The sequence below is a fragment of the Pipistrellus kuhlii genome, unplaced genomic scaffold (assembly GCF_014108245.1).
Source record: "Pipistrellus kuhlii isolate mPipKuh1 unplaced genomic scaffold, mPipKuh1.p scaffold_m20_p_22, whole genome shotgun sequence".
NCBI lineage: Eukaryota > Metazoa > Chordata > Mammalia > Chiroptera > Vespertilionidae > Pipistrellus > Pipistrellus kuhlii.
In genome coordinates this window covers 2,992,125-3,013,473 of record NW_023425521.1, presented here as the reverse complement: position 1 = coordinate 3,013,473, position 21,349 = coordinate 2,992,125, and the positions used below count along the sequence as shown (strand labels likewise).

The 21,349-nt window shown below is 41.2% G+C and overlaps 1 protein-coding gene across 6 annotated transcripts; it reads left to right on the top strand.

Moving 5' to 3' along the window:
- On the top strand, positions 1–17,382 carry SLFN11 (schlafen family member 11). 6 transcript variants are annotated; one of them, XM_045586156.1, is made up of 7 exons: positions 1–111; positions 846–981; positions 1,725–1,799; positions 8,913–9,973; positions 11,249–11,377; positions 14,813–15,536; positions 15,975–17,382. In XM_045586156.1, the coding sequence occupies exons 4-7, from the start codon at positions 8,920–8,922 to the stop codon at positions 16,810–16,812; spliced, it is 2,745 nt and encodes a 914-aa protein (XP_045442112.1). In that variant the 5' UTR covers positions 1–111; positions 846–981; positions 1,725–1,799; positions 8,913–8,919; the 3' UTR covers positions 16,813–17,382. The 6 variants fall into 6 exon arrangements, with proteins under 6 accessions (XP_045442112.1, XP_045442111.1, XP_045442110.1 ...); XM_045586155.1 differs by having other exon boundaries at positions 1,725–2,700; XM_045586154.1 differs by having other exon boundaries at positions 1,704–2,700.
- The last annotated feature ends 3,967 nt before the right edge of the window (positions 17,383–21,349 follow it).

Below are 21,349 nucleotides of genomic sequence, written 5' to 3'. Positions count from 1 at the left end.
CTTATGCTCCACCTTCAACTTCAGCTTCAATAAAAAGCAGATCAAGCCAATTCCTCTTTCTCTAACTGAAACCTCGCCTTGTGACTCTGTGCTTTGTGACTGACAGGTCCAGTAAGTAAAAAACCTTTATGTTTTTCAGTTACCTGATGATTATTGCTGAAGGAGGTCTTATGAGACTGGCATAAAACACTGGTTCATGACATCTTAAACTAAATTCCCTCTAGGACACTTTTCCTTTCCTCATAGTTAAAAATTATTACTAAAGTCATATGTACTAATAAAAGGATAATATACTAATTAGCCCGGGTTGACTGGACATCTTCCAGATGTCTGACTTCCTTCCGGACAAAGCCACGGAGGAAGCGGGAGTGTGAGGGTGAGGGGGGAGGCGGTTGGGAGTGATCAGGATGGCATGGGGCCAGTTAGGAGGCGATCAAGCCAGCAAGCAGAGGCAGTTAGGGACAATCAGGAAAGCAGGTAGAGTGGTTAGGGGCAATCAGGCAGGCAGGCAGGCAAGCGGTTAGAAGCCAGTGGTCCAGATTGTGAGAGGGATGCCCAACTTTGGAATGGGGCTGAACCTGGCAGTCAGACATCCCCACAGGGGTCCTGGATTGGAGAGGGTGCAGGCCAGGCTGAAGGACCCCTCCCCCACTCCATGCACAAATTTCATGCCCCAGGTCTCTAATACTGTAATAATTCTTGAAATCTGTATGGACGGACATATGAAAGAAACCAAACAAGAGCTTTCTGCTGGATTTCCTATTATTGATTTGGCGGCAAATGCTGTTGCTAATCGTTCTAAGTTTCTTCCGTTTATCACATTGATTTGTAACTCCCCTCCACAGCCTACACAAGTCACTTTTCTCCACGGGGGCTCTTCCTGCTGAGGGTTATCACAGTCCTCGGTCCTGACCCGAACAGATCCGGACTCCAGGAGTTTTCTCTAACATCCCAACCCAGAGGAATCTTCTAATTCCCAAGGTCAGTGCAGACTGTCTGGAAAGGCCCACGCCTTGGCAGTTCAACAGAAAGGATGGTCTCAAATAGAGATTTAAAAAAACACAACTCTGCCCTGGCAAGTGTGCTCTGTGATCAGAGCGTCACCCACCCCACCCCTGCACCAGAGGAACTAGGGTTTGATTCCCGGTCAAGCCAGCAAGCAGAGGCAGTTAGGGACTGCTGGATTGCAGGTTTGATCCCTTGGCCCCCATTGTGAGAAGCCAGTAGATGTGTCTCACATCAGTTTTTCCCCCCTCCTTCCCTCACTCCCTTCCTCTCTCTCTCTAAAAATCAATGGAAAAAATATCCTCAGGTGAGGATTAACAACAAAAAAACCTCTAACATGAAAATCCACCCTGTGACCCTTCCCAATATATCTTGCCTGTATATTTAGGCAAGAGAGGCTGAGGTGGACACAAACAGCCACACATTTCTTAAATGAATGAAATAGACAGAACTGGTCTGTAGATGGGACTCACCTTGTTCAGGCCAGCAATGCAGGACTCCAGTCCAGAAAACCTGGCAGAGTTCTGAGACAGACAGTGGTGTAAGCGGGTTATATAGGACGAGCCAATCAAAGATCTGGGGGGTGGGGGGGGGGGGACTTTCAAATAGGACAGGGAGGAGCTATAGCTTTGGTGGGAAGAGATGACTGTTCAAATTATTTCTGTTTTTTTATTGTTTTTTTGCTTTTGTTTTCATAGTATATACATTTTCATTCTCAGGAGAAACTTAAGCTATATTGATTGGGAAGCTCTGAGCCATTTGGATTTTCCAGGTTATTTTTGCAAGTGTCAAAAGTACGTGTGCTGTTTTGTTCACCAACATTAATCAAAAGCACCAGAAAGTGCTTTTAAACAAGTTGCTTCTTCAAATCTTTCTAGTGTTGGGGCACGAATGAATATGCGGTATAACTATGAGTACTTCAGCAGGTGGGTAGTTGAGAAATAGTTGGCATTCTACAATAGAAAACGATGATCTGTAACAACAGATGTTTATTTTACAAGGCACAAGCAACACCTACATACATTCTCTAGCCACTATGACAACATAAATGTTTCCATTATTTCAGCCATAAATGTAAGATGATGATTTAGACCCAAATTAAGTAGACGATTTCCGTATATGTGTGAACAAACTACTGGAGACAGTAATTAGGCAATGAGGTGGGGGAAAGAAAGAAACCAGAGGAGCTCACGTAAATCCCGGCTTAACTCCTCTGTGTGAAATACACACACACAGCATATGCTTGGGGCAGTGGAGCCGGGATCTAGGATGCCTGGTTGTGGGCCCTAATCTTCTGAGTCCCAGGGGACCCTAACCTATTTCCTGATTCCGTTCTTCCCGGTGGGGCCGCGGGCAGAGGCTCCCCACACGCCAAGCCACTCCTTAGTAAGGTGAGCAGACGTCCTGCTTTTGAACAATTTGTCCCGCGGCGTTTTAAAAAAGTCCCGATTTTTGGAAAGACTGAAGCGGGATGTCTGGTCACCTTATTTAGGCCGCATTTCCAGAGCAGCAAACACTCAGACACACACCAGCTCTGGCCCCGGACCCCGAGCTGCGGTGCCCAAGCTGCCCTGCAGGAGCCCCGCTGGCAGAACTCCCGCGGGCAGAACTCGCGAGAGCGGCGCTGACCTTGGACATCGGGGAAGCCACTCGGTTGGCGGTGGCGGAGCCACAGAGAAGCAACACTGGGCGGAGGTGCTGGTCAGGAGCCGGGGAGGCGGGAGGCGGGGAGGGCGGGGAGGCGGGGAGGGCGGGGAAGGGCGGGGAGGCGGGAAGGGCGGGAAGGCGGGAAGGCGGGAAGGCGGGAAGGGCAGGGAGGAGGAGGCAGGCAGTGTGTACACTGATGCTGCAGCAAGGCTTTTTTTTTTTTTCTTTTTTTCTTTTTTTAATATATATTGATTTTACACAGAGAGGAATTGAGAGGGATAGAGAGTTAGAAACGTCGATGAGAGAGAAACATTGACCCACTGCCTCCTGCACGCCCCCCACCGGGGATGTGCCCGCAACCAACGTACATGCCCTTGATCAGAATCAAACCAGGGACCCTTCAGTCCACAGACCGATACTCTACCACTGAGCCAAACCGGCTTCGGCTGCAGCAAGGCTTTCTTAAGTTAAAACATGTTCCTGTTACTATTTTTTTTTTTTACACTATTACAGATGTCCCTCACTCCTGTGACTCTTTTTAAGTAATGCTTCTCTAGAATAATTTGTAAATAGTATCAAACACATGTTTAATGTATTTAGATATATTTGACTTTGTATCAATTGCCCATGTCATATTTTATATCTGTTCGTGATGTTTCTTGTATGTGAAACCATTTATTCTGTGATAAATGCAATTTTAATTGGTGCAGTATGTGTCTGTGTGTTTAACAACAGCAATAATAAGAAACTTAAGTACAAATATAACAAACACTCCTTTTGTTCCCTTAAGTTTTGTTACCCCATTACCTCAAAACCATGAATATGGTAATAATATGTTTAATTTTGTAAGAAACTAGAATGTCTTTTAAAGTGGCTGTACCATTTTTCATGTTGTTGGGTTTTTGTTTTCTTTTTTAAACCATTTTAATAGGTGTGTTGTGATATTCATTATTGTGTTAATTAGCAAATTCCTGATGATGAATCTTTTCATATACTTATTTGCCATCTCTATATCTTTTTTGGTAAGATGTCTGTCCTTATGATTTGCCCATTTTAAGATTTGGGTTGTTTTATTGTTGAGTTTTAAGAGTTCTTTGTATATTTTAGATACCAATACTTTATCAGGAATGTACTTTACAAAAATTTCCTCTTCATTCTCATAACAGTCTTTTGTGCAACTTATTGATTTTAATGAAGTCCAACATCAACTTTTTCATGGATCATGCTTTTGGTATTGTATCTGAAATGTCATTAGCAAACCCAAGGACTCAGCGCCACGCCTGCACAGAGGCTAGACCTATTCCCCAGCTGGCCTGGCCCCAGATCACTGTGGGGCTAACGCTAAGAAGTGAGGGCCAAGGACCTGCAGCTGCGGCAGCTGGCAGTGGCAGCAGCAGTGGGGTGATGGGGACAGCAACCTTCTCCTGATTGGCCCAGTTGCCTCCCGCTGAGGAGGACATCCCCTGAGGGCTCCTGGACTGTGAGAGGGGCAGGCCTGGCTGAGGGACAAACCACCAGTGCAAGAATTTTCATGCACTGGCCCTCTACTGTTGAATAAGAGTGGTGAAAGGGGATATCCTTGCCTTGTTCCTGATCTTAGTGGGAAAGCATCCAGTTTTTCACCATTGAGTATGATGTTGTTAGAAATGCTCTCAACAATGTCACAGGAATGAGACAAACACTTGAAACTGGATCAGCCAGGCAAATTTACTCCTGTGCAGAGTGTGCTGTTGTCAGCTGGAAATTCATGGGCAAGGAAGTCCACTTGGGTTTTATTTCCTAACACAGGTCTTCCATCCCCTCACTCTGAACTCTGACTTGTTGGTCAAGGCTCAGAGCTCAGATTCCCATTATTACATGATTGGCTAACTCAGACGAAGGGGAGAGGTAAGACAGAGCCAAAGATGGCAACCCCCAGGGGAGGTGGAAGTCATGGGAGCCAAAATGGTGGCTCCCTTAACTGTTCTTTGACAGAAAAGATTACTTGTTTATTCTCACAATATTAGCTATATATATATATTTAAAATATATTTTATTGATTTTTTTACAGAGAGGAAGGGAGAGAGATAGAGAGCTAGAAACGTCGATGAGAGAGAAACATAGACCAGCTGCCTCTTGCACACCCCCTATCAGGGATGTGCCGGCAACCAATGTACATGCCCTTGACGGGAATCGAACCTGGGACCTTTCAGTCTGCAGACCGACGCTCTACCACTGAGCCAAACCGGTTTTGGCAATATTAGCTATATTTTTATACATGTTTTTTTTTTAATAGAGAAAGACACATTTAATTTTATTTAAGTAAAATCACAACACTTTATTTTCCAACTGCAGCAAAGTGAATCTACAATTTGCTATTACAGATCTACTTTTTTAATTTTTATTTTATTGTTTTAAGATATTACAAGTAGTACATATATTTCCTTTATTTCTACCCCCCAATTGACCTCCCCATTGCCTCTCCTACCCCTCAGCATCTGCCCTCATCCCCCCCCACCCCAGGGTCTTGCATCTGTTGATTGTGCTTATATGCATGCATACAAGTCCTTCTGTTGATCTCCTAACCCATTTACCATTGCACCAAGAAAATTAAGATACCTAGGAATAAACTTAACTAAGGAGATAAAAGACCTATACAGGACACTGAAAAAAGAAATAATGGAAAATGACAGGACACTGAAAAAAAGAGATAGAGGAAGACGTAAACAGATGGAAGAACATACCATGTTCATGGATTTGTAGAATCAACATAATTAAAATGTCCATACTACCCAAAGCAATCTATAGATTCAATGCACTCCCCATTAAAATGCTAACAGCTTATTTCACAGACCTAGAAAGAACTCTCCAAAAATTCATCTGGAATAAAAAAAAAGATCCCTAATAGCCACAGCAATCCTGAGAAAGAAGAATAAAGTATGAGGGATTGCAGTACCAGATTTCAAGCTGTATTACAAAGCCACTGTTCTCAAAACAGCCTGGTACTGGCACAGTTAGGTGTTTACCTATGCTGCCATCTTGGTTTCTCCACCCAGATTCTCCTTTTTATTAACAATATAAAATTGATCTGTTTCTGTTTCTTCTTTTATTCTTGGAATCATTTGTCTCTGTACAGTGAAAAAGACCAATTCATTTCAATGTTAAAATTATCACTTTCTCCAAGACAAATGAATATGTTTGAATATTTCAAAATTTACATCTTTACTGTCTTCAACACAAAATTCAATAATGACGTAGTTCCTTTGATTCTTTCACTTGCAGAAGCAGGCTGAGGGACAGGTGAGTGGGTGGGTAGGGTGGTGCAACGCTTTCTCCTAGGTGCAGCCTCTTTACTTCCCTTAAGCAACAAGCAGGCTAGATAGATCTGTGTCCCCAGAATGCAGCATTGAGAACTGACTCCTCCAGTTGACAAGATGAAGAAAGTGACAAAAAGGGGCTTGAGGGTGGGGAATGACTGCATGCAAATGAGTGAGGGCTGGTGAGGCTGTTGACTCAGCAAAATGCCCATAAATATTCTTTTTTAATATATATATATATTATTGATTTTTTACAGAGAGGAAGAGAGAGGGGTAGTTAAAACATCAATGAGAGAGAATCATCAATCAGCTGCCTCTTGCACACCTCCTACTGGGGATGTGCCCGCAACCAAGGTAGATGCCCTTGACCAGAATCGAACATGGGACCTTTCAGTCCACAGGCCAATGCTCTATCCACTGACCCAAACCGGTTTCGCTAAATATTCTTTTTTTAAATGTGAAACCATTGCCTATTATAAGAGGTTGGATTTTGGCAACCTCCATATGCAATAAAGAAATGTGTCGGGAGATCCAAGATGGCTGCGCCCAGGTGAACACCTAGCTGCAGCCGCACACAATTTCAATAAAATACAACTAAAATATAAACCGGACATTGCCCAGAACTACAGGAAGGTTGACTGACTGGAAATTCTACAGCGAGAAGCAAGGAGAAAACCAGAAGGAGGCGCGGAGGAGCTGGAAAAGCCCAAGGTACGGAGACGAGGCGCGGAGAGGACGGAGCCAGAGAGGAGGAAGGCCGAGTGCCTGGCGGGGGTTCCCAAGCTGGAAGGAGATAAAACTCCGACTGTGCTGGGCCCCCGACTGCTCTGAACCCCAGTTTTAGGCCAGACCCCGGGGACTCAGGCTCAGCCATAGGGAGCCGGGCTATAAGGCGGAACCCCGGGGAGAGGGGAAAGGAGGTCCCGGAGGCGCGCACACTGCGCGCAGAGAAGGGACGGTCGGCTGTGCCGGGGGATTGCCCTGACGGGAAGGAGACTGGGGCTCCAGACTGCTCTGAACGCCACCTCCAACTCCACTTCCAACGGAACTGAACCCCAATATCGGGCTCATTGGGGGAGAGCATAGACTGTTTGGCAGCAGACGAAAATCGAGGGCACCTTTCTCTCAGAGGCGTCGGCAGCAAGCGCTGAAGGACCCGCATAGGGCGGGGCTGACGGAAGCCAAAGCTGCAGGTTCCACCCTGAAACCCCATCCCATCTGTAACTGCGAAATGCAACAACAAAATAGATCACAAATGAAAGAAATGGAGGACAAAAAGCGTCTGGATATAGAGTTCAAATCTACGCTTACAAGGTTTTTCAAGAATTTCCTAGAAAAGATGGATAAGACCTATGAGGACATGAAAAGAGATCAACTAGAATTAATAAGGAGTCAACAAGAAATGATAAGGGATCAACAAGAAATGATAAGGGATCAACAAGAAATAAAGAATACATTGTCTGAAATAAAAAATATTTTACAGAGTCCTAAAAACAGAAGGGAAGATCGCAAGAATCAAGTCAAAGATTTGGAACATAAAGAGCCAGAAGACACTCCTCCACAGAAGCTAGAAGGCAAAAGAATCCAGAAAATTGAAGATAATGTAAGAAACCTCTGGGACAACTTCAAGCGAACCAACATCAGAATTATGGGGGTCCCAGAAGATGAGAGAGAGCAAGATATCGAAAACATACTGAAAGAAATAGTGACAGAAAACTTCCCCCACCTGGTGAAAGAATTAGATTTACAAGTCCAGGAAGCGCACAGAACTCCAAACAAAAGGAATCCAAAGAGGACCACACCGAGACACATAATTATTAAAATTCCAAGAGCAAAAGACAAAGAGAGAATATTAAAAGAAGCAAGAGCAAAGAAGGTAGTAACCTATAAAGGAGCACCTATACAATTGTCAGCTGACTTCTCAACAGAAACCATGCAGGCCAGAAGGGAATGGCAAGAAATATTCAAAGTGATGAATAGCAAGAACCTACAGCCAAAAATAATCTATCCAGCAAAGCTATCACTCAGAATCGAAGGCCAGATAAAGAGCTTCACTAATAAAAAAAAGCTAAAGGAGTTCACCGCCAAACCAGAATTATATGAATTGCTGAAGGGGGTTCTTTCAGAAGAGAAAGTAAACAAAGATAAAAATTATGAACAACAAATACGTAACTATCAACAAGTGAATCTAAAAACCAAGGAAATTAAAAAAATCTGAACAATATTAACTTGAATATAATAGAATCAGAGGTATGGAAGGGGAGTGAACTGATGATTCTTGGGGAAAAGGGGAGAGGGGGATGTGGGAAGAGACTGAACATAAACTGTGCACCTATGGATGAGGACAATGGGGAGAGGGGAAAGGGCAGAGGGTGGGGTGGGAACCTGGTAGAGGAGAGCAATGGTGGGGGGGGGGGAAAGGAACATTTGTAATAATATGAACAATAAAAACTTATTAAAAAAAAAAAGAAATGTGTCTACACAGGGTGAATAGAGTATTATCTTGCCATTATCTCTCAAGTCACATCACCTAGACCAGTGGTCGGCAAACTCACTAGTCAACAGAGCCAAATATAAACAATACAATGATAGAAATTTCTTTTTAAAAAAATATATTTTAAGTATATTTTTATTGATTTCAGAGAGAAAAGGAGAGAGAGAGAGAGAGAGAGAATCATTGGTAGGTTGCCTCCTGCATGCCCCCCACTGGGGATCAAGCCTAAACCTGGGCATGTGCCCTTGACGGGAATTGAACCTGGGACCCTTCAGTCCACAGACTGATGCTCTATCCACTGAGCCAAAGTGGCTAGGACTCATTTTTTATCTACCACTTAATCTCCAGCTCCCAGCACTTAGCAGGAATCAATAAATATTTTCAGATAAATTAATGAATGAATGCATTTTTATGTTCTATGTAATGTACTTCGTCATCAACATGAGATGTTTTAATGGTTTCTGTTGCAGAACAAACATGAAGAAACATAATCCATCTTTGGTGGTAGAATCTTCTTACCCAGACTTGGTCATCAATGTAGGAGAAGTAACTCTTGGGGAAGGAAACAGAAAGAAGCTGCAGAAAACTCAGAGAGATCAAGAGAAGGAGAAAGTGGCCCGGGCTGCCTGTGCTTTATTAAACTCAGGAGGAGGAGTGATTCGGATGGAAATGGCTAACAGAGATGAGCATCCTGTGGAGATGGGACAGGATTTAGAAGAGTCTTTGAGAACACTTACTCAGTCTTCAGACTTCCAGGATTTCTTTGAGACTAAGCAACACGGGAGGTGTTTTTACATTTTTGTCAAATCTTGGAACACTGACTTTTCCCCTGAAGATCGTTTCAAGCCCCGAATTTGCAGCCTGGATTCTTCATTACACCGTAGATTTGCCACCAAAGTGCTTCTCATGGATTCAAGAGAAGCATTTAATTTTCTGGAAAACAAGAAAAGAAATGCAAAATTTTTAGGGGAAGAACCTTCTAGTAAAATTCTCAGGGATGCAAATCAAAACTTCCATGACTCGAATCCTGCTCACCTAATTTTCCAAAAAGACCAGCTTGAGCATGGTGAAATCCTGCCTTTTCCTGAGTCTCAATACGTTGAGTTTAAACAGTTCTCTACGGAAAACGCTCTAGTCCGTATAAAAGAGATGGTTCCAAAGTATATAGCTGCATTTGCAAATACTAAGGGAGGTTATCTTTTTATTGGAGTGGAGGATAAGAGTAGGAAGGTTTTGGGATGTGCTGAAAAAAACATTAAGGGTGAGGATTTGGAAAAAGTAATAGAAGAAGCAATAAATAAATTACCTCGTGCCCATTTTTGCCAATCCAAATGCCAGATAACTTTTACAGTCAGATTCTTGAATGTGTTATCCAAGGAGGAGTTGAAAAGTTATGTGTGTGTGATCAGAGTGGAGCCATTCTGTGGTGCAGTGTTCTCAGAAGCCCCCAGGTCATGGATGGTGAAAGACGGGGAAGTCTGCTGCCTGACAACTGAGGAATGGATAGACATGATGACGGACACAGACCCAGGTGAGAGGGGAAAATACCTCCCTCCCTGCCCTTTTCTTGCTCTAGTACCTCATACTAAACAGGCTTTCCTTTGTTTCCTATGGCTTTGAACTTCTCACACCCACTAGACTCTATTATTCAAATCTCCCAGTATCCTGCTTTCCATACATGGTAAAATTTTGCCAGGTAATTAGAAGCCCAAATCAAGTGTCTTATAATAGGCAATGTTTTCACATCAAAAGATGAAAAGAAAATTTGGGGAATTGTTGCTTTGTAGTAGCTCTGACTGGCTCAAGGGTCATTTATTAATATTTCAAGAATTTTTGTGAGCCAGTTGTTAAACACAGTCATTATTATATAAATTTATAATTAAATTATATTAAAAACAAATGCAAACTTACAACTTCTGAATGATTTACTACATTTTAATTGTATCTTTGCTTGTGAGGTTTTTTTTACATCTATTGTATCTGTATGGTAGAAATATTGTAAAAGGCTGTGCTATTGTGTTTCTTATCAATTCTGCACTTAGTGATGTCAGTTTCATTGGTAGCTTGAAACTGTCTGTGATGGGAATATTTACACCAAAGAAATACAAATGAAATGCTAGCTAGACATAGAGAGTGAAGAATTATATTAAATGGGAAACACATTCAAACTTCCAAATAATGTCTCTTGGTTGTTGAATTTTGGCAACCTCCATATGCAATAAAGACATGTGTCTGCACAGGGTGAGTAGAGCATTATCTTGCCATTATCTCTCAAGTCACAACACCTAGACCGGTGGTCGGCAAACTCATTAGTCAACAGAGCCTAATATAAACAGTACAATGATAGAAATTTCTTTCTTTTTTTAAAAAAATATATTTTATTGATTTTTTTACAGAGAGGAAGGGAGAGGGATAGAGAGTTAGAAACATAGATGAGAGAGGAACATTGATAAGCTGCCTCCTGCACACCCCCCACTGGAGATGTGCCTGCAACCAAGGTACATGCCCTTCAGTCCGCAGGCCGACGCTCTATCCACTAAGCCAAACCGGTTAGGAATAGAAATTTCTTTTGAGAGCCAAATTTTTTAAACTTAAACTATATAGGTAGGTACATTGTTATTAACTTAATTAGGATATTCCTAAGCTGGCCTTTGCTAAAAACTCAAGGGGCCAAAGAGATGCATGTGACTCGTTTGCCCACCACTGACCTAGACAGTCATAGAACACACCTACTTATAAGGCTTCTTGCAGTGGTGAAAGAATGGACTAACATGTCAAAATAACGTGAGATTTTTTTTTTCTTAAGAGCTTCAGAATTTGTCCGAAGACTTTGAATCTCAGCTGAGTCTGTCTAGCAGGCCTCCTCGTAGCAGCCCGGTGTACTCCAAGAAAGGCCTGGAATACAAGGAAGATCTCCAGCGACTTTTATTTTCAGGTAGAAACTGTGGTCTGCCTACTTGACACCAGCCAGTTTCTATGCTAGGATAAAGGGGGGTGAAGGGGGTGTTAAATGGTTATGCTTGTTTTTTAAAATCCTGAAAATATACTCTCCAAACCTATACAAGATGATGATGCTACCAGTATATCGGTAATAAGTAATTTAGAAATGAATCTTCACTGACCCCACTGGCTGAGGCAGTACCACAGATGGAATCCAGGATTATTATTATCCTTAAAGACTATTGTTATTTGGTCTTTAAGTTCTCAAATTACACTGATCAGCAGTATTTCTGATTATTTTTAAAAGTATAGATACCGGCCGGGACCAGTTTGGCTCAATGGATAGAGCGTCGGCTTGGGGACTGAAAGGTCCCGGGTTCGATTCCGGTCAAGGGCATGTACCTTGGTTGCGGGCATATCCCCAGTAGGGGGTGTGCAAGAGGCAGCTGATCGATGACTCTCTCTCATCGATGTTTCTAACTCTCTATCTCTCTTCCTTCCTCTCTGTACAAAATCAATAAAATATATTAAAAAAAAAAAAAGTATAGATACCGAATTCCTCACTCCAGATTCAAGAACTTAAGACTATCTGGGATATGTCTCAATGTACATTTTTATCAAGGTTACTCGCATGATTTTGATATCCATCCATCTAGACTGGAAATCTTTTTACCTAGTGAACTAGAGGCGTACACTGCACCAACAGAAACAAAAAATTGCCCACCTCTGCCATATTTTCCAGAGAAGTAGCTGCTATGAATATAAAAAAGAATAAAGATTTATATCAAGTTGTAACACAAGCCCTAGCTGGTTTGGCTTAGTGGATAGAGCATTGACCTTTGGACAGAAAGGTCCCAGGTTTGATTCCCAGCAGGAACATGAGAGGTTTTTCCATTTATTTGCATATCAAATTTATATTTTAAAATTGTCCACAATAAATTGTATTAGATACAAGAGTAAGCATAAACATTGATAACTATTTTCAAAAACCAATAAGCTCTATTTTAGTAGAGCTTATTACCATGGAATAAGTTATAACTAAAACAAAACAACAGATTATATGCAACAATCTATTTTTCTTATATAAAAATCAAATTTTTGCTCCAGCCAGTTTCTGTCAGTGGCTAGAACATGTCATCAGCCTGTGGAATGAAGGGTCCCAGGTTTGAGCCCAGTCTAGGGCACATGCCCAGGTTGTGGGCTTGATCCCTAGCAGGGGGTGTGCATATGGCAGCCTATCAATGATTCTCTCTCATCATTGATGTTTCTATCTCTCTTTCCTTCTCCATTCCTTTCTGAGATCAATAAAAATACATTTTTTAAAATTCAAATTTTCAGGAATTGTACCAAAAATCTAAAGAATCATTTTTAATCCTCACCCAAGGAGTGAGGATATTTTTCCATTGATTTTTAAAAAGAATGGAAGGGATGGGGAAGTGGGGAAAGAGAGTGAGAGGGAGAGAGAAAAACATCAATGTGATAGAGACACATCAATTGGTTGCCTCCTGCTCTCACCCCAACCAGGGCCAGGGATTGAACCTGCAGCTGAGGTACATGCTATTGACATGCAATCCTTCAGTCCCCAGGCCAATATTCCAAGCACTGAGCTAAACTGGCTAGGGTGAAAGAGACTTCTTGCCTTGACATAATTTTTTTAGGAAGCATGTTCTATTATATAGTTAAAGTAAGACCTATTCAATGATGAGATAAAACTCACTTGGTTTGAAATTCTTCAGTGCTTTTCTCCATTTATCTGGAGGGATAGTCTGCAGGGCAGTGCAGTAGAGTGGAAACCACAATAGTGCCTGAGGCTTGGGTTTGGATGCTGGCTCTGCCATTTCCTATGGGTGTGGCCATGGGCAACTCACCTGACCTGTCTGAGTTCCAGTTTTCTCATAAAAAAAAAAGGATAAATGAGTATATATCCCTTGCACAATTGAGAGACCCAGAAATGTCCATAATCCCCCTAGTACAAGCAACAAATGATATGTTTTCTTTTTTAAAAAATATATTTTATTAATTTTTACGAAGAGAGGAACTGAGAGGGATAGAGAGTTAGAAATGTTGATGAGAGAGATACATCAATCAGCTGCCTCTTGCACATACCCCACTGGGGATGTGCCCGCAACCAAGGTACATGCCCTTGACCAGAATCGAACCCGGGACCCTTCAGTCAGCAGGCCGACACTCTATCCACTGAGCCAAACCGGTTTCAGCATGTTTTCTTATTTTATACTTCTTTTTGTTTCTAAAGTTCTATTTTAAACATATCCTTATATTATTCTATTTCATCCATTCTAAGCAGTGTGTTTCCCCTGATGTTTCATAATGGATGCCATCTCCCACTGGCTATCATCCAGGTTGCAGACATAATCAAGTCTTGTGAACACGGGGTACAAGTGAGAAAGCATCAGCAACAGCAAGACAATAAACAATTACCAATGAACTTTGGCTAATTTCACTTAAAATTACCACTACAAATCTGACACCGTGCAACAGGATAAAACAGTCTTTTAACTTCCTCCTCCAATCTTTGAACAAATGACCATTGAAAGAAGCTTAAAACCCTACATTATTCTCATGTCACATCATTGTTCCTTGCTCCCTCGTGACAAAGGGAGACTTTGTGCAAAGGGATGCAGTCTCACCCTGATGTGTGTGATACCAGAGTTTAGCTTCAGGAGGGTTAGCTCAGGGCCCAACTCCAGGGTCTCTCAGGCCAGGACCACAGGGAATTCTCTGTGAATAAAAGGTTTAACATGGCTCCATCTTTTCCGAAAATACTTACTGAGCACCTTCTTCCAGGGAGGGCTCCTCCTACCTCCATCAAGGGGAACTGTTCAGGGAAAAATTGAGATTCAACAGAACTATATAACATTTCCCAAGCAGCAATAATGAACCAGATATTTTATGCTTTTTATTTATTCCTCACCATGAGAAATGTGCTATTTGTTAATGCGGGTCTTTTTTTTTTTTTAATTTTATTTGTTTTTTGTTTGTTTGTTTTTTTGTTTGTTTTACAGATGCGGGAATAGTCTTATAAAAACTAAGAAATTTCCCAAGGTTATAAACATAATAAGCACATAGATGAAGTGTGCCAGGTTTTCAAGACTTCTTTTCCTTTATTATAAAACAACTAGAGGCCTGATGCATTCCTTTCTTCAGCTGCTGGCACCTGCTTCCCTCCTCTGGCCTCCAGCAGGCACCTGGGACCCGGGCTTCCCTCTGGCCCCGGCTTTGTCCAGAATGATGTCCAATATAATTAGTATATTACCATTTTATGATTATAGATAATATTTATAAAAGAACATATACCAAAAATATTTAATTTATCATAAGATTAATTATGATTGAGTATAAGTATAATAGTTACTTTTATTATAGTTAATCATGCAAATAAATATCCATTTATAACTCTTTCCATATCTAGTATCTTCAGTAGACTTGCAATTTACTCCTGAATCTCTCTTGGAGGAGCTGTGCTCAGAGTATGAAGGCCTGGAGGAATTAATAAAGAAGCAAATTCATCCTTTCTCCCGAGGGATTTTGATCCTTTCCAGAAGCTGGGCTGTGGACCTGAACTTACAAGAGAAACAGGGAGTCATTTGCGATGCTCTGCTGGTAACACAGAACAGCCCCCCCATTCTCTATACCATTCTCAGGGAGCAGGATGCAGATGGGCAGTTGTACTGCACCCGTACTGCCTTTACCTTGAAGCAGAAGCTGGTGAACATGGGGTGCTACACCGGGAAGCTGTGTGTCATGGCCAAGGTCCTCCATCTGAGTCCTGAAAGCAATGCAGAGTCCTTTGAAGGTTCAGACTCTCTGATTAAGTACCCTAAGTCCTATTACCTTGCAGACACCGAGGAAATGGAAGCCTTGCTGCAGTCCCTTGTGATTGTCTTGCTCAGCTTCAGGTCTTTCCTGAGTGACCAGCTTGGCTGTGAGATTTTAAATCTGCTCACGGTCCAACAGTATGAGATCATCTCAAAAAACCTCCACAAGACCCCAGAATTGTTTATCCATGGTTTACCTGGCTCAGGGAAGACTATCGTGGCCATGAAGATCATAGAGAAGATCAAGAATACGATGGGTTGTGAGATAAATAAAATTCTCTATGTTTGTGAGAACCAACCTCTGAGGGACTTGACTGGGTAAGCTGTTGGGTTGACACCAATGAGGTTCAGTTTGAAATCATTCCATGTCTCCTTCTACTCAAATAATTTTGTTCCTTTTTAAAAAAATCCTCATCTGAGGGTATTTTCCCATTGATTTTTAGAAAGAGTGGAAGAGAGAGGGAAAGACAGAGGTAAATATCAATGACACATTCATTGGTTGGGAAGGGTTCAGGCTGGAGAGGAGCCTGCAACTGAGGTACGTGCCCTTGACTGGAATCGAACCCAAGATCCTTCGGTCCACAGGCCTATGCTCTATCTACTGAGCAAAACTGGCTAGGGTATCACTTTGTTCCTTGACAATAGGGTGGTAAATTGATCTGTATAACAGTCCTGTGTTTATAGGAGTATGATATAGTAATTTTCCTCCTTTATATACTTAGAGAAAACCTGATTGTGTCTTTTTAATTTTTACAGTAAAAAAGGTATCTGCCGGGCAGTGACCCGAAAAGCCTTCATGAAAATAAATTCAAACTTTGAAAACATTCAACACATCATCATTGACGAAGCTCAGAATTTCCAAACTGAAGATGGGGACTGGTATGAGAAGGCAAAAACCATCACTCGGAGAGGAAAGGGTGGCCCTGGAATTCTCTGGATCTTTCTGGACTACTTTCAGACCAGTCACGTGTACCACAGTGGCCTCCCTGACCTTCAGGACCAGTACCCAAGAGAAGAGCTCATCAGAATGGTCCGCAATGCAGAGGAAATAGCCAACTACCTGAAAGAAATAATGCACAAAGTCAGAGAAAATCCACCACCTAACATTCCCTCCGAGTCCCTGAACATATTCAGTGAAGCTGAATGGTCTCGAGGTGTTCCAGGCAACTTTAACTATTATAATTATAAGGATATGGAACAGTTAGTGCATGATATAGAAAAACAATGCCATTTACTTTTGAAGGCTGGATATTCCTGCAAGGATATTGCTGTGATTTGCAACACAGTAGAGGATGTACAGGAATATAAATCTAAGCTTGAAAGTGCACTAAGGAAGAGAAAAAGGTCTCGGTCCAGGGAGGAATCTAATCTGTTAGTAATAGAAGATGCATCAGCGATCACGGGCAATCACATTGTATTGGACAGTGTCCGTCGATTTTCAGGCCTGGAAAGGAACATTGTGTTTGGGATCATTCCAAAAGCAGCTCAGCCAGCTTTTTCCTACAGCCTTTTGCTCTGTCTAGCTTCCAGGGCAAGGAAATATCTGTATATTTTTATTCCCTCTGAAGAAATGACTAATTCTGCATCATTTTAATAATGGTCTTAATTTTTCCTATCAATGAGCACAGTATATGCTTCCACTTATTTGTATCTCCCTCAATTTCTTTCTTCAGTATCTGATAATTTTCTTATTACAGGTCTTTTACCACCTTGGCTAAATTTACTTCTAGCTACCTTATTTTTGTTGTTGTTGTAATAGTAAATGGATTTTTTCCCCCTTACTTTCTCTTTCTTATAGTTCATTATTGGTGTATAAAAATGAATTTATGAACACTAATTCTGTATACCACTACTTGGCCAAGTTCATTTATTAGATATAGTAGGGTTGTTTTTTTTTTTTATAGGATCTTTAGGATTTTCTATGTACAATATCATATCATCTGCAAATACTGTCAGTTTTACTTCCTCCTTTCCAGTTTGGATGCCTTGCTTGAGTAAACCCAGCAGAGATCACTCAGGCTGTCCCAGGGCAGACAACCAATACAACTTATAGAATGTTTAGCTAGCCGAAACTGGTTTTGCTCCGTGGATAGAGCATCAGCCTGCGGACTGAAAGGTCTAGGTTCGATTCCGGTCAAGTGTATTTGCCTTGGTTGGAGGCACATTCCCAGTAGGGAGTATGCAAGAGGCAGCTAATCAATGACTCTCTCTCATCGATGTTTCTAACTCTCTGTCCCTCTCTCTTTCTCTCTGTGAAAAATCAATAAAATATATATTTAAAAAAAGAATGTTTAATTATATAAATGGTTATTGTTTTCTACCATTAAATTTTGGGTGGATATGTTAAACAACAAACACTGATAGAATAACTTATCAAAGAGATATCTGCACACCCATGTCTATTGCAGCATTATTCACAACAACCAAGATATGGAAACAACCTAAGTATCTATCAAAGGGTGAATGGAAAAAAATGTGGGATATATACACAATGAAATGTTATTCAGCCATGAGAAAGAAGGAAATCCTGCCATTTGTGACAACATGGATGAATTTTGAGGGCATCATGCTAAGTGAGATAAGTCAGCTGAGAAAGACAAATACTAGGTAATGTCACTTATATGTGGAATCTAAAAAAACTGAAGTGGAGAGAAGAAAAGTGGGTACAGCAGTTGGGGACAAGGGGGTTGAGAAGATATTGTTTAAGGTTATGAACCTGCATCTAGTAGATTAAAAAGTTCTGGAGATCAAGAGGACAACATAGTGTATATCGCGAATAATTCTGTATTATAAACATCAGGTTTCTCAGAGACTAGATCTTAGTTGTTCTTACCACACACACAAAGAAAGAAATTATAATTATGTGACTTGAGATAGTCACTCTACAACATAAAAATGTGTCCAACCAATATCTTGTTTATCTTAAACTTATAAAATGTTATGGCAATTAATCTCAATAAAAATAAATAAATGTTAGCTATTGCTTTTATTACTATTGGATATAGCAAGTTGCATTAGCTCTATACATAGTACTGTTAAACAAAACAACCTTAAGAAGAAGGTTTAAAATATACAAACTTGCCGAAGCCAATATGGCTCAGTGGTGGAGAGTCGGTCTGCCTGAAAGGTCCCAGGTTCGATTCCGGTCAAGGGCATGTACATTGGTTGCGGGCACATCTCCAATAGGGTGTGTGCAAGAGGCAGCTTGTTGATGTTTCTCTCTCATCGACGTTTCTAGCTCTCTATCTCTCTCCCTTCCTCTCTGTAAAAAATCAATAAAATATATTTAATTATACACACACACGCACACACACACACACACACACAAACTTAGCCCTAACTCAATAGCTCCATAGGTTAGTGTCATCCTGATATGCTAAGATTTCATGTTCGATCCCTGGTCAGGGCATGTACACAAATCAACCAATGAATGAATAAGTAAGTGGAACAACCACTCTCTCTCTCTCTTTCTCTCTCTCTCTTCCTCCCTCCCTCTCTCAAAATCAATAAACAAAAAAATTTGAAAAATAAAATATATAAACCTCATTATACTTCCTTGAAAGACTAGAGGCACAAATTTTGAGATCAGATTCAATCCCCACTAACAGGAAAATGGGGAAGAAAAATCTTTGTTCATTGTTACTGAACTTACACAATAACGAATAATAGCCAGATTTATTGAGCAACTACTATCTCTTCTGGGCACTTTACTTCTACACACTCCCTCAATCCTTCTCACAGCTCTATAATGTAGGTACTATTACCTCCGTTTTATGGATGAGAAAGCCAACTCAGGTCACAAAGAGATGACATTGAAAAGTCCAAAGTTGTAGAACTGTTAAGTGACAGAGACAGCAGACCCACTGTCCTCACCACGATGTACTGTGTTCCTCTCCAAGGGACTCTTTCACTCTAGGCCTGGAAAGTGCACCAGTTTCGGAGAAGACAAGAGATTACGAGAGGAGCCCATGGCCAAAGACGTAACTGGCCTGTGTAGACATGGGACACAGGTTTTGGAAAGCATCAGCTGTACCTCCGGTTCAAAAACCTGCTGATGGGGATTCTTCAGCTGGCAAAAGAAGAGGAGACACTGCTCAGAAAAGTTAGAAGTTCCAGAGCAGGAGAGGACAGGAGTAGCATCAATCAGCATGCCATGTGGCCAAAAAATTATCTTGGAATATTGCTAGGTAAGACAGGAAGAAGAGCCCTAATTAAAAGGAAGTAGGGGTTGTGTGACCAGAAAGGAGGTGTGGGCTTTGATTCAACTCAGAAATAGCAGGGAATGGGGAAAAGGGGATATGGAAAGTAAGGTTTCAGAACGCATGGGACTGACACTGGGAGGCAGTATGTGTTGAGGAATATCCTGAGGACTGGAGTTGCCATCACTGCAGGAAGCAACCGATCAATATGTCTATCTCATATTGATATCTCAATCTTATCATCCCCCCACCCCTGCCCTTCCATTCTCTAAAAGTCAATGGAAAAAATATCCTTAGGTAAGAATTAACAATCAAATATATATATATATATATATATATATATATATATATATATATATATATATATATATATGTTCATATATATGTTCATATATATTTGTTCATATATATTTGTTCAATATATAATTGATTTTTTCACAGAGAGAAAGGGAGTGGGATAGAGAGCTAGAAACATCAATGAGAGAGATACATCGACCAGCTGCCTCCTGCACACCCCCCACCAGGGATGTGCCCACAACCAATGTACATGCCCTTGACCAGAATCGAACCCGGGACCCTTAAGTCCGCAGACTGACGCTCTATCCACTGAGCCAAACAGGTTTTGGCGAAATTCTTTTGACTGCCAGCTATCTCCTTGGGGAAAAGGTCTTCACCTTCGGGCCATGTAGGGATTGAACTCTTACAAGGGGGGGCCTGAGTCCTGAGGAACATCAGCATCAGGTTGTGAGGCAGCTGGCCCCAAACCTCTCAAAATGCTTCTTTGCCCAGGAAGGCAGCTTCTCTTGGGCTCGGTGTGCCTGTCCTTCTAAAGGTACTTGGGGGTCCAGAGTTCCCAGCACTTCCCCAAACATCCTCTTTCATGACTCGGGGTCTCACTCCTTCCACACCCATGCCCTTCCCTCAGTGCAAGAGACCTGGTGTGGTTGTAGGCTTTCACACTGATCTCAGCAACCAGAACCATCAGGCCTTCGGCATGGTGCTCAGCCATGTCTGTCCTGCAACTACAGGGGATGAGGGACTCCTGCCAAACTGTAAAGGCCTTTGAGTTTTCCATGGATCTTTTGAATAGTTTTGTTCACAATCTCTGTTTTTTATTATTGTTATTATTATTATTATTGTTATTGTTATTATTATTATTATTATTACTTTACTGTTTATTCTTTCTAGAGCCATCAGAGAGTTTATTCCATAGAAACTAAATGCCTCAGACTAGAAGGGGGTCAAAGGGGAACATAAGTAATACTTTCAACAATAACATTAAAAAAAGAAGAAGAAACTAAATGCCAGTCATGTGATTTCCCAGTGCCTTGTCCTCCACCTTCATTTCATCCTATGCTACTCCTGATAATAATGATGCCACCGTGTGTGTGTGTGTGTGTGTGTGTGTGTGTGTAAAATTGTTATCAGGTAGCTTGCAACTATCCCCACTAAAGCCATGGTGGTTTCTGCTGCTGGGGAAAGGGGAGAGAAGTTATAGAGGAAAGACAAAACAATGAATTCAAATTTCTATAAGCTATTTTATTTCTTTTATTTTTTTAAAAAGTTTGAAACAAATATAAAAAATTAGCACTTATCAATCCTCTATAGCAAAGATGTATTATACATAATTTTTAGAACTTTTTGTGTTGTTTAAATTTTATCCCTCCTCACTAACTACACATACATCCTTATTCATTATAATCTTGAAGGGCTGTTCCCATAGTATGGGTTAATAAAAAACTAAGAAAGTAATTCATAAAACCATTACAAACAAGTACAAACACACAACTGGCAAAATCATATCATTAACCAAAATATCTGCACTGCTCCAAAACCAAAAGTCATAAAAATCAAAAGCTGTCTTTTTCTCATCTGTGTTCCCTCACATTCATTTGTCCTTCCCTAGAGCCAAACACTATTACCAGTTTTTTT